Source organism: Balaenoptera musculus, chromosome 3 (genome assembly GCF_009873245.2).
Source record: "Balaenoptera musculus isolate JJ_BM4_2016_0621 chromosome 3, mBalMus1.pri.v3, whole genome shotgun sequence".
Taxonomy (NCBI): Eukaryota; Metazoa; Chordata; class Mammalia; order Artiodactyla; family Balaenopteridae; genus Balaenoptera; species Balaenoptera musculus.
Window position 1 is genome coordinate 60479867 of NC_045787.1, and position 16417 is coordinate 60496283.

The 16417-nt window shown below is 34.1% G+C and overlaps 1 protein-coding gene across 1 annotated transcript in view; it reads right to left on the reverse strand.

Annotated features, from left to right (window-relative positions):
- Positions 1 to 719: 719 nt before the first annotated feature.
- Positions 720 to 16417, reverse strand: part of AP3B1 (adaptor related protein complex 3 subunit beta 1) — a 267726-nt gene continuing 252028 nt past the window's right edge. The window contains exons 26-27 of the mRNA XM_036848304.1: positions 12545 to 12683; positions 720 to 1446 (exon numbers count right to left, since the gene is read on the reverse strand). Of these exons, the coding sequence (XP_036704199.1) occupies positions 1293 to 1446; positions 12545 to 12683 (293 nt within the window). The 3' untranslated portion in view covers positions 720 to 1292. The remainder of the gene's footprint in view (positions 1447 to 12544; positions 12684 to 16417) is intronic.

The window sequence follows — 16417 nt, forward strand, 5'->3', positions numbered from 1 at the left end:
AGCCTGAATGTTCCAAGAATGTTTTTTTCTGTTTTTCTTTACTCTTTATATATGTTCTACAGTGTTTCAATCAATGTACCTTTTCTTTCTTTTTCACTTTCAAAAAATCATTATGTGGCTCTATACAAAGGGAACTGTCTTAAAGCCTATTACTAGCTCGTATCAGAAAGGTAAATACAAGTTCAACTTTTAAAAGTATTAGGAAGAAGTTTTCTGAGTATAGAACAATCAAGAAAAACTGTACCTTGCCTAAGTTAGCAATAAAATAAACACTCTAGGGCAAAGTGCTAAAATGTTGATCATATAACTAGTTTTTAAGGTTTCTATCATTTAGTTTATATTAGTTAGTTTCCAAAGGCACGTCAGTCCATCAAAGCTGGGCATCGAGATTTGTAAAGAAAACAATGAGATTCAAAGAATTTCTTCAGTAGTTGTAATAGGCCTTGTAATCAGATCTCTACCAAGAGATCAAAATTGTACATAAAGAGACATGAAGATTTTTATTTTTGTTATTAAACGTATCAACTTTTTTCTTGAAGTTAACTATGACATAAGTAGAAAATCTACCTGGTTTGAAAGTAGTTTTTCTTTCACTAACTAAACCCCATTGTTTCTCTGCATAATATAACACTCAAAATATTTATTTTAAGGAAACCTCAGCATATGAACTTAAGGATTATAAACAATTTCTCATTAAAAATGCAAAGACAAATGTTATTCAGGTGCTAGTTTATTTATCTTATTATTCAGAGATAATTGCATGATGACAGTTGTCAATAACCAGTTACAACACCAGGAAATTCATAGAACAAAATTTTACAGATAAATCGTTGCTTTTGAATTTAATTCTAAAAAAGTATGCTCTCCCATTTTCACATACCAAGCTGAGAGGCCATTTATACTACTATTTCTAGGCTAATTTTTGCTTCCTGCGAGAGGGAAGATGATTTACAATGAACTTTAAGTATCTAATTCATGTCCATCATTGTTGAAAAAGAGAAGGGAGCCGAGAAGGCCAGGAGTAGCAGGACAGAGAAAATGCCACATGGATTGAGAAGTTGAGATCACTGACAGTAAAATATATGTTCTTTGGTTAGCAAAGCGAAAAGGGGGAAAGTACTGCATACGTGATAGATACACACTAGCATTCTAAAGCAGGAGACAAGAATGTCAAGAGTGTATTCTTCCCCCACTGCCAGATGGAAGGGCTATTATTATAAATGAAAGGCAGCAGTAGTGGATGCCAGGCACTTCTGTTGTGTGCCAGATTCTGAAGTCCAGATGTGAGCAGGTTACCCCTGGGACAGGACAGGCTTCAGCTCCCGCAGCAGAAGAGAACCAATCACAGTTTTCTCAGTGTTTATGATAAGCTGGGCTGTAGAGCCTTCCTTCAGTTCCACCGTGACTAGCATCAATGACCCACTGTGCACAGTTTTAGCTGCAAACCTGCAAGAAAAAAAAGAAAAGAGAGAGACCTTTTATCATGAGGGGAAAAAAGGAGACAGCATACATTCAAATAGGTTTAAAATAACTCGTTTTTTTCTCAATAATTTATTACAGGTTCCCTACTGCCAAAAACCCAAAGCCAAGCATTCTTCTGAAAAATCAATAAACTGCCCAGCACCATGCTTACCACAAGCAGGTAATTTCAGTGTATCTTTGGAACAGAACAGAAAAAGGAGTTCTATTTTACTTACTAGTTTGAACAATAGATGCATGTGAATAATTCTCTATTACTACATATCTGGGAATCATTTATTCATTTGATATTTAACATTTCACCATGCATAGCGCCATTTAAAATAAACCACTCTATTTTTATCTTTAAAACGTGTTAAGAAAAAGGTACCTTTCTCAAAGAGCTTGAAATTTTAATTCCTCATATCTGAAAATGATTATGCAAGACATTAGATAATTTTGTGTGCATTATAGAACTCTTCATAAGTTTCAATGAATTCAGACATGTTAAATATTCAACTTCAATCTCTAATGTTGATGACATGTAACAAAATCACGTGACAGCCAAATGCAACACCCCGCTCCCTCCGCTTGTATTTTTTTTAATGTTCAGAACGTTAGATCTTCTTTCTGCTTTAGAATGTAAAAGAGGAAACTTGAGGTCTAAGGCTCCATTACTAAATTCCGAGACACGAAGAACCTACTAATTACATGAAATTAAAAGCAAAACTAGCCTTTTAAGCACTGCAATTGACTGCAAAGCCGTTGGAGGCACAATGAACTTCTGTCAATCCTGCTAATTCATTCTGCCTGCACAGTTGAGCCCCAGAGATGGGAAGAGGGCGGTCCCCTCCTAGGCCTCCATTTTCCACGTAGAGCATGTTCCACACTTTTGGGGGGACGGGGGGGGGAGGGGGTTTGCTTGCAGGGATGACTGGAGAAAAACAAAGTTGCTGCGCATGAGCTTTTGAAAACACTAGCAAGTGTAGAGCAGGTCTGTGACCTGCTGCGACCCCGCTCTGCAGGGCCGATCCCCTTTCCCCTTTCTGGAGGACACGTGTCTGAATCTGAGCCATCTGCCTCAATCTGCGCAACATCTTCAGCCACAATGGCACCCAGTTAGCCCTGACAGCAGCTCACAATACATAAAAATCAGACTGCTGCGCTGACAGCGCGCTGTGGGCTATTCAAGAGCCAACCAACTGGTCAGTGTCTCATGTCTGACAATTAGCATGGGCCTTGCACAGAGCCCACGGCGTCCTCGGGGATCTGTTTAATTACCATCAACATAAAAGAGGGAGTTTATCAGGAGACACTCAGAAAAACTTCACTCCTGACTTAATTAAAATATTAGCCACTTAAGCAGGAAGCAGATTCTCTTTAAATGAAAAGTAATTTCTTTTTTGAGTTTTTTTAAAAAAATGACATCAAAATCTCATAACATATTAGATTCTTTCTTTCTTTTTCTTTTTTTTTTTTTGTGTGGGGGTACCTAACAAGCCATTTTTGGCCTAAATAGAATCATGAAAATCAATTTTCCAACAATAATTAGAATAATGCATCAAAAGCACGACAAATATGCTAATTTTACTAAGATGAAAATATTATCAACACTTTTAAGTCGTGTTTTAAAATGTTAGCTAATGTGTGGTAGACAAAGTATGTTAGAAACCTTCGTAGACATTTATTTGTGTACTCTCTCCAAACATGCTGAAGACTTGTAAGGAATCCGATAGAGCAGTTTTTCCACCGAGAGAAGCAACTGTAAGTAGAGCCGGTTTAGGAACAGAAATCATGTCAGTGCTTTTAAAGAGGTTTTATAAAGCTCTGGACATATACACCCATCTGCTCTTTAGACGTCCATACAAGAGATTAGGAACTGGGCAACTCAGCTGCCTCTTTGAGAGAACACAAGATCACCAGCCCTGAAATGACCTCTCTTTTCTATCACCCCTTGCAGGTTTCTGCATTTCTTTTGTCCAAATTTTCGAGGTTCCTCTGCGTCATAGGAGAACCCCATTTCTGTATTTCTGTTAAACCATGTCACCAGATGATAGATACTAGGTGGCTCTATTGTCTCACCCATTTATGCAACTTTCCCCACAGATGTGGTCATCACCAAATCTTCATTCAACAAATATTTCAGCAGAGGTCCCTATTTCTGACAGGGTTATCATTACGTCAGTGATAGTCTTTATTTACTTAACACTTGTGCCTTGGGAACACGGAGAAGAAGGCTGTGTCTGAAAAGGAACGCAAAAGTTCCTGTTGACTGTTGACTGTCAGGGTTGCACAGCCCCAAGGCACATTTTATCTCTTTTCTATTAAAACTTAGGGTTGATATTACAATAATATAAACTCAGCAGAGACAAATGTCAATTTTGATGTCAGTATGTCTACAGAGATTAAAACTAGTGTCTTGTACCTGTTTTAAAAATCCTAATACCACAAAATGCTCAATACTGGAAAGAATAGGGGCACATAAGAAAAGAGGCATTTGCTTACACTGCAGTGGAAACACGCTAAGCGAATCATCCTAGCAATAAAATCTGTTACCTGGTGTGAAAGCTACTGCCTTTTAACTAGGTCTGTATGTTCTAATGGGCACAAATGATAGAAGCAGTGTTTTAAAGCAGAAGACCAGAAGATCAGATGTTCTGACATTCTCATTTCACAGTTCAAAAAGGATGTATTTAATTGGAACACAGCATGATTACAATTGGTTTGTTTTGGTCCATGAAAGCAGAAGCCACCCCCTCCCCCCAAAATTTATTAATCATTTAACTCCCAAACAGGCTATGCTTTTACATACATTTAAAAGATAGTTATGGAAAGAGTACTAGTTAGTAAATAACAAATAGCTAGCTTTGGGATGTAAGAAACACTGATTATAAAGACAGCTTGGGTCAAATACCTGCATACTAAATTTAATGGCTGACATAAAAACCTCTGTACTTGGCCTCAAACTAAGATCACTCTGTGACAATTTTTTTTCCAGAAAACCTGTGAAGTTTTTGATCACTGTAATGATAATAGCAGCTATCATTTATTAAGTGCTGTGTGCACTGGGTACTAAGTACTTCACTTGCATTATTTCATTTGATTCTGAGCCAGATCAATTTGTAGATGAGGAAACTGAGGCTCAAAGACGTTGAGAAACTCGCTCAGGGACACACAGCTAGTGAATGGTTCGAGCAGGAATTTGAGCCCAAGCTTTCTGATTCTAGATCACACACATTCTCTTAATACATGCAAAATGCCCTCTTAATATTTGTTTTTTATCTGTCAACAGGTAAATTTAGGTTTTTCTTATTTACCTAATATGCATATAATCTATTATTGTTCCAGAAACTTTAAGAAGGAAGATTTTTCTCTTCAAAAGTTGTGTACCTGATTTGTAATATTCTGTAATTCAAAGCATCTTGACTTGATGCTTTGTCACAACACATTTTAAAGTTCTGCCTTTAAAGATTAAAAAAAATAAACAAACATTCCCCACCCCCACTCCTTCAAAAGAGACACCAGCAATGAAAAATACAAAACCTTGAATGGAGCTGTAATGTAGGGAGGGACGACTGGGAGACCAACCAACCTCGAACACCAGTAACACCACAAATGAGAACAAATAAGTGGATGACAGTTAAAGATGTATTGCCTATGTACGATGGGCTCCATGTTATTAAAAGGATACCAGCTAGGTATTTTTCATAATTTTTCATTTTCATTCTACCACCAAGCACTCACTGTTTCTAATCACCAACTGAGAAGGTAAAACTGTTTGCATATATTTGTATCTCATCTTGTTAAATGTCTTTTTGTCTATTACCTCTAGCAATTGACATTTAATCTTTGAAGTCCATAAGAATTCCTAAGATTTAAAGAAAAAGATGAAATAAGTTGGTTGCCAAACCTAAATCAAAGTATGTACTACTCTTCTAAAAAAGTTAATTTGTTTTAACTACTGACAAAATTATGAGAACAGGTCAAATAACGACAACGAATTTGAGCAAATATATTATTTACGATGCACGGACTTACTCCTTCATGCACTTAAACCATACTTTTTTTTAGATTTGTAGGAAAATGCCTATGGACCTTAAAGGCTCTTTGTTGGAAGGAAAAGAATCCTACAACTCAATTGTTTTAATAACTGAAATGTTGATAGAACAACATGAATTTAAAAATATTTATCTGAGAGGCTGCATCAATCTCCAGGGTATTCACAAACATAAAACTTTTTTACGCAGAATCATATTTGCTACACTTAATGCAACAGCTCAAAGACATGCTTTTTCTTCTCTTGGATAGTCTTCCTGGTTTCTGATTTTTCTATTCTGAGTTCAATTTTCTTGTGTTTTCTGTTCTACTGGTTACCAGGAGCTGTGACAATGGCCCACTCAGGCTAAAACTTTTTTTTTCCCACTCTGTACATGAAGCCTTCAATTACTGTCTGCTGAAGCAGACAGAATCCTATTAGTAAGAAAGACGATCACAAGATGCAGTGCCCTGCCCTAGCTATATAAAAATAATTAGTCCAAAGTTGACAAATGTGTAATGAAGTTGCACAATGATTATACGTAAGAAATACTGGTTTGAATAAGCCTCCTAACATCGAATACCAAAGCATGTTGATTTGGAGTATTATTTTCCAAAGGATTTAAAATGATAAACCCTTATAATTTTGAGTTATTATAGCATAACATTTTTAAAAGGCAGAGAATTTGTAAGTTGTAAAAAAATCCCATTTTGTTGACTATAAAAATGTATTTTGAAGTTAAGCCCATTACACTATTGAATTAATATTGAGAAAAAAATTTACATGTGATTCAAGTTTAGAGAATTTATCCAAAGCAATGTATTTTTCCCTATTTTTTAAAAAGCCAGCAATATTGTAGTGTTTTCCTTTAACATTCTGATGAGAATAGTTCAAACAAAAAATAAGCTACCATCAGAATTTAGGACTCTCTATTTTCTATTCTAATCTTTAGAATTGGTATAAAAAATGATTCCCCGCACTGTCTTGTCAACGAATACATTCTCTTTATACAGGAAAGCTAAGAAAATCTAAGTGCACTTTCTCAAAGGAGATATGAAACATTCCAGTTATTCCAGAGCATTTTTGGTTTGTCTGTTTGGTGGGGGTGGGGTGGGATGGGACTTAACAGAAAACCAGAGAGTAAAACAAATAAATTCTTACCCCATTCTCTTTGATTCCTTATAAAATTGTCAACCCAGAAGGAAAATCATCAAGAATACCTTTCTTTCATTTTTACATGAAAACATTTATATATTCCTATTTGTAAAATTGTTGCATTGTAGAATATTCACAAACAGTGGAATTAAATAAAATTTAAATATACAATGTTTTAAAGCAAAAATCAACTGCAGTTTGGTTATTTCTGAAATATCCAAATACACCGCCTTTCCTGTAAAAATTAACTGAGGTCCACATTTGCTTTTCAATGAATTGCTGCTCACAGAGCCTGCAGAGATCAAAGCAGTCAGATAAAAAAGCAGTGCTGCCCTCTAGTGGAAAACCACCAACGCGAGAAAAACTCGGATCACGAAACAGGTTCCACAAATCTTAGTCCTGGTTTGAGATAACAATTTGTTTTTTGTCTGTTTATTTGTTTGTTTGTTTTTTGGCTGTGCCACGTGGCTTGTGGGGATCTTAGTTCCCTGACCAGGGATTGAACCCCGGGCCCTCTGCAGTGAAAGTGGCAAGTCTTAACCACTGGCCCACTGGAAATTCTCTCCAATTTGTCATATTATAGAAAAGACAGAAGCCTAGCATCTTTATATTAACAACTGTTTGTACAAACTTTTGTTTTAAGACAGGTGAAGTATGGTGACTATAGCATCAAGCTTATAAAATTAGGGCACTAAGTCATCAAATGTCATTCTTGTCCATTATGGTCCTTCAAAATTACCCAGTATTTAAATATTCCATAGTTATCAGGGGAAAAGAAATAAAACAACTAGCAAACAAAAACAATAACCCAAAGGTTGATCAACCTAAGAACCAAAAAAAGGAAAATATCAAAGACCCCCACCAAGAAGTAACTATGTCATTCACGTTTGTAACCCCAGCAGCAACAAAATCTGTCACAAAGGTCTTCAAAAAATATTGAATGAAGGAGTTACACAATATAGATATTTTAGGATAGAAACAATGGTATATACCAGTATTTCCCCTATTAATAACCATAAACATGTATACAACAGTGATTCACTGGATGAGTTTAAGGACTAGAAATAAGTTGTTCTTTACAACTACTGTAAGTAAAAAAAATTTTATTTTAATCCTAAAACAATAAACTGTCTTTAAGTGTGTTGATAAATTAAAAAGTTGGCTACTAGGTTGCCATGGATTCACAGTTCCATTCACAACACCAGATTTTTCTAATAGTTAAGGACCTAAGTAACAACAGTAAAACGACATTTATTCTATAAGGATTGTAATTATTCACAGGTTGTATATGTTCAAAATTTGCAAATTAAAAAAGTGACAGGGTAAACAAAATCCAAACCATAGATTACGATATACAGGGGGAAAAAAGGAATGTAAGTACTGAATACAAGTTAGTGAAAGCTGTCCTAAGGTCTTACTGAATAAGCTAAGAACTAAAATAGAATCGTGGCAGAGACATGGCTTTCTGTTTTCACTCAAATATCACCCCTTATAAGGTCAATTTGTTGTTCACGAAAGGGAAAAATGAGTAGGTTGTATGACAACTGTTTTTAACAATACTACTGTATATGAATGTCAGAATTCCTGAAACTGGGTTAAAATGTAAAATGTTGAGACTGCTGAAAGACAAACTTTTACTTATGGTCTAAGACTGTTTCATAGCTACCACTGTAATGTGCTACTCTAGCTAACAACAGACTTTCCTGGCTGGAACACACTGGATAAAAAGAAGAAAAACCTAAATCAAACATCTTTTCTACTGATGTTCCTTAATGACTAACCTGTAAAAAAGAAACATAAACACAGAAAAATATATTTTAAAATATGCCATGTGGCTAGCATTAACTATGAACTTTTGGAACATTTATCTGCAACCACTTGGAATACTGGGTCCTGTCCCAGCAGTCCTGAATCTGAGTTTTTGGGTGTGGGTCCCAGGAATCTGAGTTTTACACAAACTCCCACATGGTTCTTTTATACAGAACAACGTTAGAGATTTTGAAGGTATAGATTTTTTGGCTTTCTGCATTTTGGTCATTTTTATACATTAGTTTATCAGAGGACAAGCAATGTAATTAAAGCAAATGCACCTCAGTTTCTACACTATTGAATACGAATCTCCTTCATAAACACTACTTAATTTCTTTCTTGGAAGGACACAAGAAATTTTTTTCTGGCCTGGGATAAACCTAGGATTTCCAATGCTAGTCTTTCTAACCTCCCCTAAAACACAAAACATCTTCACCTTTTAACTTTTCAGTCTATTCATATACTGGTTTACTGTTGTTCATTCTGCCCTTTGTATATACTCTATTAGTATTGTTTTAAATAATGTGCTTTAAGACTTTCACAGTGTCTCACATTCTTATATGAGTATCTAACATAGGACATGAAGATGTTCGGCTATATATTTAATAAATGCTTTTTATGATTTTTTTGATTTTGACTTCTCTATTACCCCTTATCATGTGGTAACTGTAATTTGGAAAACAGCAGATTGGCACAATGACCATAACTCTGTAGATCTCAATAAGATGGTTTTGTTCTCAAAGAGCAGCTTTTTCAACCAGTAAGTACATACCACAGAAATGAAGGTAAAATTAAGTCTTTCAATAGTATACTGGTTGGCTTTCTGATTCTATGGCTCATTTAGAAAATCAAAACTAAATGTCACATAATCTGAAAGTAGTTCTATCTTCTCAACTGATCTTTGAAACCGGTTAACTATGCTGAAAATGCTCCTGGTTTTTGAATTGAATTCCGTAAAACTTGTGCTCCTTTAATTGACTTTTTCTTAATGGAGGTATTTGCTGCTAATGTGTTAGGAACCATTTTCTCTTACGTATTCAATTAAAATTTCTACTTTATACTATTACACACTTCTGCATATTAATGAAGATTCACTTTTTCTTAGCTAATTCTTATGTTAAATACTTTTTAACTTGGTATTTAATGTAAAAAATATTCAGATTGTAAAGAGTAGTAGGAATAAATTATCCTAAAACTAGACAATGGGAACTTAATTCATTGAATGGTCAGAAAGAATATTCTAATGCTAATTAAAAAGTCCTCTCAAAAATAAAAGATCCTGAAAAATTAAATAGAACATAGGTAGGCCAGCCAAGAATAATTTATTGTACTGAAAATTTTAATTTCTTAAAATACTAATGGTCAAAATGCTTTTCAAGCTTATTGTTTTTTATTAAAAATGATTACCATTAATAAATACAATAATGGTTTTGGTCCTATTTTTCATAAACTCAAAAAAGCAACTACCACAGAAGAATAGAGAAGTCATTCAAAAATCTCATAGAGATTTCAATTTTATTACTAACAATTAAATAATATAAAGGCTTAGATATATAAACTCATTCATCCCACAGGGTAATACCCTACTGAACACTGTCAAAAACATTCATACAATTCAATAAAGTGGTAAACTGTTAATTTTTGTTATTATAAACAGTAATTGCTATTTCATTTTAAATGAAATTAAGAAAGCCATTGGTACAGACTGTACTAACAACTGTTTAATTTCAGTTTTAACTTACTGAGCATAAAAGAATGGCAAAAAATGTTACATTTGTGGGATAGTAGTTTTTGTCAATACCTGTATGAAAACTACAAATAACTCTAGGTATTTATTGGAAGCCTTCTAAAACTTAAAACATTATTACAGTCATACCTTACTATAAAAAAAGTAAATGTAAAACATTTTCAATAAGTACCATGAGACTTGTGAGGCAAGTTAAGATAGCACAGCCTATTTAGAATTATATATAGGCATTTTATTCACTTTTGGCTCTGTAGTAACAAGTTACAGAGCCAAATACCAGGCCACTGTGATAAGGCTGGACTGGAAAAGTGTCAACACATGGCAGAAGTGTATGAGGACCATGGCCATTAAGTGTAAGTGCAAACTCTGCACTCCAAAGCCAGACAGAAATGGTTCCTAGTTGTGTGTCTCCCCTGCACTGGTATGGATAATTGAGAACTGACTGTGACTTAATCCTGTGAACAGGCATTAAGTTCTAAACCACCAAGACAAGTTATAGGCAAACTTTATGCTTTAATAAGAATTATACAACTGTGCTAAGTGTCTTTCTTAGTCTGTTTCCCAATAGGAAAATGGCTTTCATATTAGTTGGCTTTGAGAAGGTAATCTGGCTATTTTCTTCTAAGAAACAAAAACCTAGAACACTGTCATTGCTTTCAGAAAAGTTAAAAACCCGCATACAAAGCAAAACAAAAACTTAATTAGAAGTTCCAACATAAACAAGGGTTACCCTATGTTGTTTTGTCTACTACAAAGGAATGTATTAAAATAAGACTGAAGTATTGCTGGATACTATATGTGTCAGGTAAAATTTCATACAGCATAAGCTAAAAGTTACAGTTGATGTACAATATTTTGGTGTTTTAGTAATTTCAATAATTCAAAGGATCCATACATAAAACAGAACAACTTCTGCTGAAGAAAATCACTCAGGAAAGTGAAAAAAAAGTATTTAAAGCAGAAAACAAAACAAGGAAGACTTAGAACCAAAAATTTTTACTAAAAGCCTTCTTTTTGTTCATTTTTTCCCCTATTGAACAACACTAACTGACAGATAAGGTGTATTTGCATTGTGGTACCAATATGATGACCTTATATCCATTTTATTATTTTATCACCACCCTATGTGAGACAGATAGGGCTTATCATAAATTAAGAAATGGAAGCATCTTGAGCAACTTACTTAAGGACCTCCTCTTCGCAAAAAAAAAAAAAAAAAAAAGGCACAAGGTAAATTTGATTTTTGACTAGTACATGCAGTTTTCATTCTGTCATGATTAGTAGATGAAGTTAGGCAACTCTGTAATGGCAGATCAAGACTTGAACTCAGCTCTTCTGATGTCAAGTCCAATGTTCTTCCATAGATAATAGAATTTCATTTCAATCACCTTCTTTTCCCTGCCATCAATTTCCAAACAGATGAGGAATTTAAAGCCCATAAGGAGAAGTTATAAAGCCCAATAATGGCAGAACTGAGTCTAAAAAAATCCAGATCACCCACAGAACTCTTTATATGGGGCCTCTCTTGCCCCTGTATTAATTTAAAAATACATTTTTAAAGGGTTGAAGGCGTTCTCTTTGATTTTCAATTTATTTCCTAAATGTAATGGTGGAAGTACGCCATTGGCAGTAGAATGGCAGAGGAATTAAAGATAGTTTGCAATGAATTCCTTTAAACTCACAGAGGACTAAGTAACAACTGCATGTTTATTTACGGAGTAATTATTTTACTTTCATTTCAAGCCACTAGCATTCATAAGAATACAAAGAAGGCACATACTAATCACATTTTCTGCTACCTTTAAGGACAAATAACTTGCACCTCATGTTTTAGATGGTTGGTGGTGAAGATATTTCCTGGCCTAAGAAACAGAAGCTGCATTTGGCCCCATGTTGGTTGTCTAGCAGCTCCTTATTACTGGAAGCAGCCTTAGGGAATTGCTGTCAGAAGGAAATCTATACCCAAACTTCCCCCTTTTCAAGTAAAAAAGTCCAAATCCATTGCTTTATAAAACAGTTCCTCCTGGAATTCACTGAATCTGGTGAAATAAGAAATTCTCAGCCATATCTCACACAAGGTACCTTTACAAATCACCAAGCTACTATAAAATGCAGGTATACTATCTGTATCTTTCAGGAAAGCCCATATCCGTGTACTAAGGATTGTATGAAATAGGGAAGAGGGCCTTAATCCAAACCAATCAATCAAATGTATCATCATAAAAAAGGAGGGGCACATATGTTTAGGGGTTATTATTTTCAAGGAAAATTATGAATTGAAAAGTATATATTTATACATGTAGACAAGTTATCTCCACATCACGTGTCAGTGAACCTACCTGTGTATATTATCTTGGCCAGAAGGGACTACACCTACGTTGGCTACGTTTACAACCTTCTGAAGGATCACAGAGGAAGTGAAATTCTGCGGTGCAGCAATAATTACAGTAGAAGTTTCATTCATTCCCGTTAGCATTCCTGTAAGAGGCAAAAGGCGGCTCCCTTTTACTAATTTCTTTATGAAAATTACATTGAACAATTTAAAATTCATAGCCAAAATTTAAAAACATTTTTAAGAGAAGAAATACCACTTCAGAATGTAATTTACAAGATAATTATCATAAAATTAAAATGAACTGCAACTGATTAAAAAATTTTTTTAAATCCTTGTTGTGTTGAAAAATGTGTAAAAATGCAGTCGAACATCACTCTTAATAACCTGATTTTAAATACTAAGATTGATAAAAGCATAGAATCACAAAGATAAAATTCCAATTTCAGTCTCTTTAAAATATATGCAATTAATTTGGGCTTTATAAACTATTAAGTTTTTACTTTTTAAGAGTTTGGGGGTTTTTTCCTCTCCTTTTCATTCAAAGATCTCTCTTACCAAATGCTGCTTGAGAACAAATCAAAGCGTTTCTGGAATAACTAGCAGCATTACACAATGAATGGTCTTAATATAACGGATCAAAGTTATCTCAACAGTGACTGAAAGTCACCGAACAGTTACGTGGTTCTGAAACATGGACAAGTACCTAAGCTACACTTAGTGATAACAGTATTTGCCTAGTAAATGGAACTATGGTTACTGACAAAAACAACTGAAATTTCTGAAGCAAAAACATTTGAAAACAAAGGAAACAATGTAAATTGGAAAAACTTAAATCTCAGACATTTCAAATAATATTTAAGAAAGAAACTAAGTTAAGCAAAATCATGAACAAAAACCATATAGAATTAACACAAGGCATGCCATTAATATCAGAATCTTACGTACAAATGTTCAAAGGACAAATTCAATAACATACCAAACTCTTGGAACAAATACTGAAATTAAGTACCCGGTTAAAAAAAACCAAAATAGTTATAATAAATGCCATCTATCTGGATCTGTGATGTAAGTCATTGACTCCTAAAGGTATCTACTAAAAAATGATTATCTTTTGAGACATATGATATGTGTACAATAGTTAACAAAATTTATGAAAATGGTAAAAGCTGATTTTATATTTTCAAAAGGCCCTCCACCTTTAGGATTATGTATTTAATTTTGCTATTTATTGCAAATACAACAGAAAAATTTTAAAATCCCTATGATTTAGCAGCATGAAGACTAAAGCCTAACACTGTAAAAAGACTTACTTAGCTTTTAACAAAGAACAGTTTTTACTAACCACTTTCAAACTCGGGGACACTACGTTCTGTCTTAGACTGTATAACTTCAATATTAGGCAAAAGCTTTAAAAACCACACAACCAAACACTGCTTTTAAGTAAAGCACAGTGGCTGCTGACATAACACTGCTGAGAGATGTGTGTACTCATTTAGGATTTAAACCTTCTCCATTAAGCTCTATTGAAGAGCAACTTCTGAATAAATGAATGCAACTATGTTTATGTTAAAAGCCTGCTTCCCTCGGCCTGTAATTAAAGGAAATGTTGTACAAAGCCAGTACTTTTGTCAAGCTCCTGTAAATGGAAAGATGGATAGCACTCAGAGAAGTGAATGCATTGCTTCATATTTAACCTTAACACTCTTGTCATTAATGGTTTGTCTAACTTGGTCTATAAGAGACAAGGTATTGCTCCACTGAAGTAAAATTAAAAAAATCAACTAAACCATGCTTTTCAGAACAGAAGATTCATTATCGCCAGCTAATGTATTGGCATAAAGCAAAGTAACATCCTATCAAGTAAGGCACACATTCAATCTGCCTTCCCACCCCCCTTTATTTTTAACTCATGCTGTTTTATTGTTATAGGCAATTTGTACCACTCAGCATGACAGTGTAAACTGAATCAAGATTAATTTACATGCAAAAGAACACTTAGGAGAGCAGCATGGTAAGCAAATGTATTGTCTCGATTGCTGAGGTGGAAAAAGAACCTGGAAAGAAAAAAAGGTGCTCTAATTAAGGGGCATCAAATATGATTGCCTGCGGTGGTTAAGGGCCAGAAAATAGTGAATGTCTGGCCATTTAAAGAATTAGCATCTTGCTAGCTAGCAACCCAGAAGATGGAGGCATAAATCATAATGAAATTAAGTAGCCATTCTAGGTTTCTTAAACCAGAGATTTTTTCTAAATGAAAATATATCAGGTATTCTTAAATTAACGAGAAAGAAAAATATGCCAAGATATCATTAAAAGTTTCTTCTACAAAAACAGACTTCAAACACTATACAGCCTGCTCATGCATAATAAAGGTAAAGTTACTAGAGAAATATTTTAAAATTCTCAGACTACAGAATTTGTTGCTTCATTAGAATTTACCTAATTTTGGTGAGGCAGCGGACAGCACTTAATTTAGGTTAATCAGCTGTAATTAACTGCTAAAATGTAAATAAAATAAGAAAAGAAGATTTTAAAAATTTCCCGTAAGTTTTAGATTTCCAATTTAATTCATAAGAAGAAAATGAATAAGAGGAGGAAATTTGGAATAAGCAGTTGGCTTGGGTCTCTTACAATTAAGACTGCTTCAAGAAACGCAATTACATTTTTAAAAGTAAAACAGAGATCTCTATTGATAGTACTGAAATCATCCCAGAGCTAGATCATGAACTAACTTTGCAAGGCTCAAAACTCATAATAATGAAAAAAGTATGGCTTCTGGTTAAGGCTCATAATATGAATACTCCGGATACCTTCAAAATATACGAAAAACCAATCTTTTATTTAGCACTTTGACTACCAACCTTATAAAAATGCATGTTTGGTCATGGAACTCTAAATGCAACAACTGAGAAAAAGTGATAGAGCAGGCTGTATATTAGGAACAAAACATTTCCGTTTAAAAAATATTAATCTAATATGTACAACCTGTTAGAAGTATTCTTATTTAATATTATATACACTTTTCAAATATGAACATCTGTAGTATAAAAATAGAACCATGTTTTTAATTATAATTTCTTCAGTTAAATCCTAGTTAATACATTTAATACATTTCTTGAGTCTTGAAATATATGCCTTGTGAAATGAGATATTAAGTGTGTAAATTCATTTTATTTAAAGTAGAAAAACAAGTTAAAGCTAGCATGTAATGATGCACACAGACATTTCTTAAATTTATTGGCATTTTAACTTCCCTAAGTTTGCACTGATAAAATCTGAGGAAAGTGATTTTTATTCTGATTTAGAATTTTCAGTTAATGAGTCATTTCTAGGTATCTTCTGCAAAATAAGCTAAGCTCTTCCTAGAGTAGTATAACAAACAAATACATGTGTAAAGTTGAGAATTGAGACCTCTATTACCAAAGCAGCTGAAATCTAGAACTAAAAGGATGCTATTGAAGACTCTTTAAACCTGCGGTAAATTTGTCAGCATCAAGTCCCATATCAAAGAATGAACTCAGGAGGACAGAAAGCATGATACAGAAATGCCAAGAGACTTGCAAGGATTTACAAATACTTCATATAAACAAATTTTCAAATAGCTTTATTCAGAGTAGCCTTTCTGCTCTATTAAACATAGCAAACAGCTGCCAGATTTATTCAGACAAATAATCAACAACCATAGAAGTAAAATGGCAGAAGAAAAAGGAATTTTGGCAACAACTCCACAGAGGACCACAGCTGTTCTCCAAGTGCTCCTCTCTCACGTGATTACGGTTCTGTATGGCTGGTCAGGGAAAAAAATCCCTCGGTCACAGCAGAGCACAAAAAACTTGATCAAAATATCAAGTACATAATTCTAAACCAAAGCTGAGGA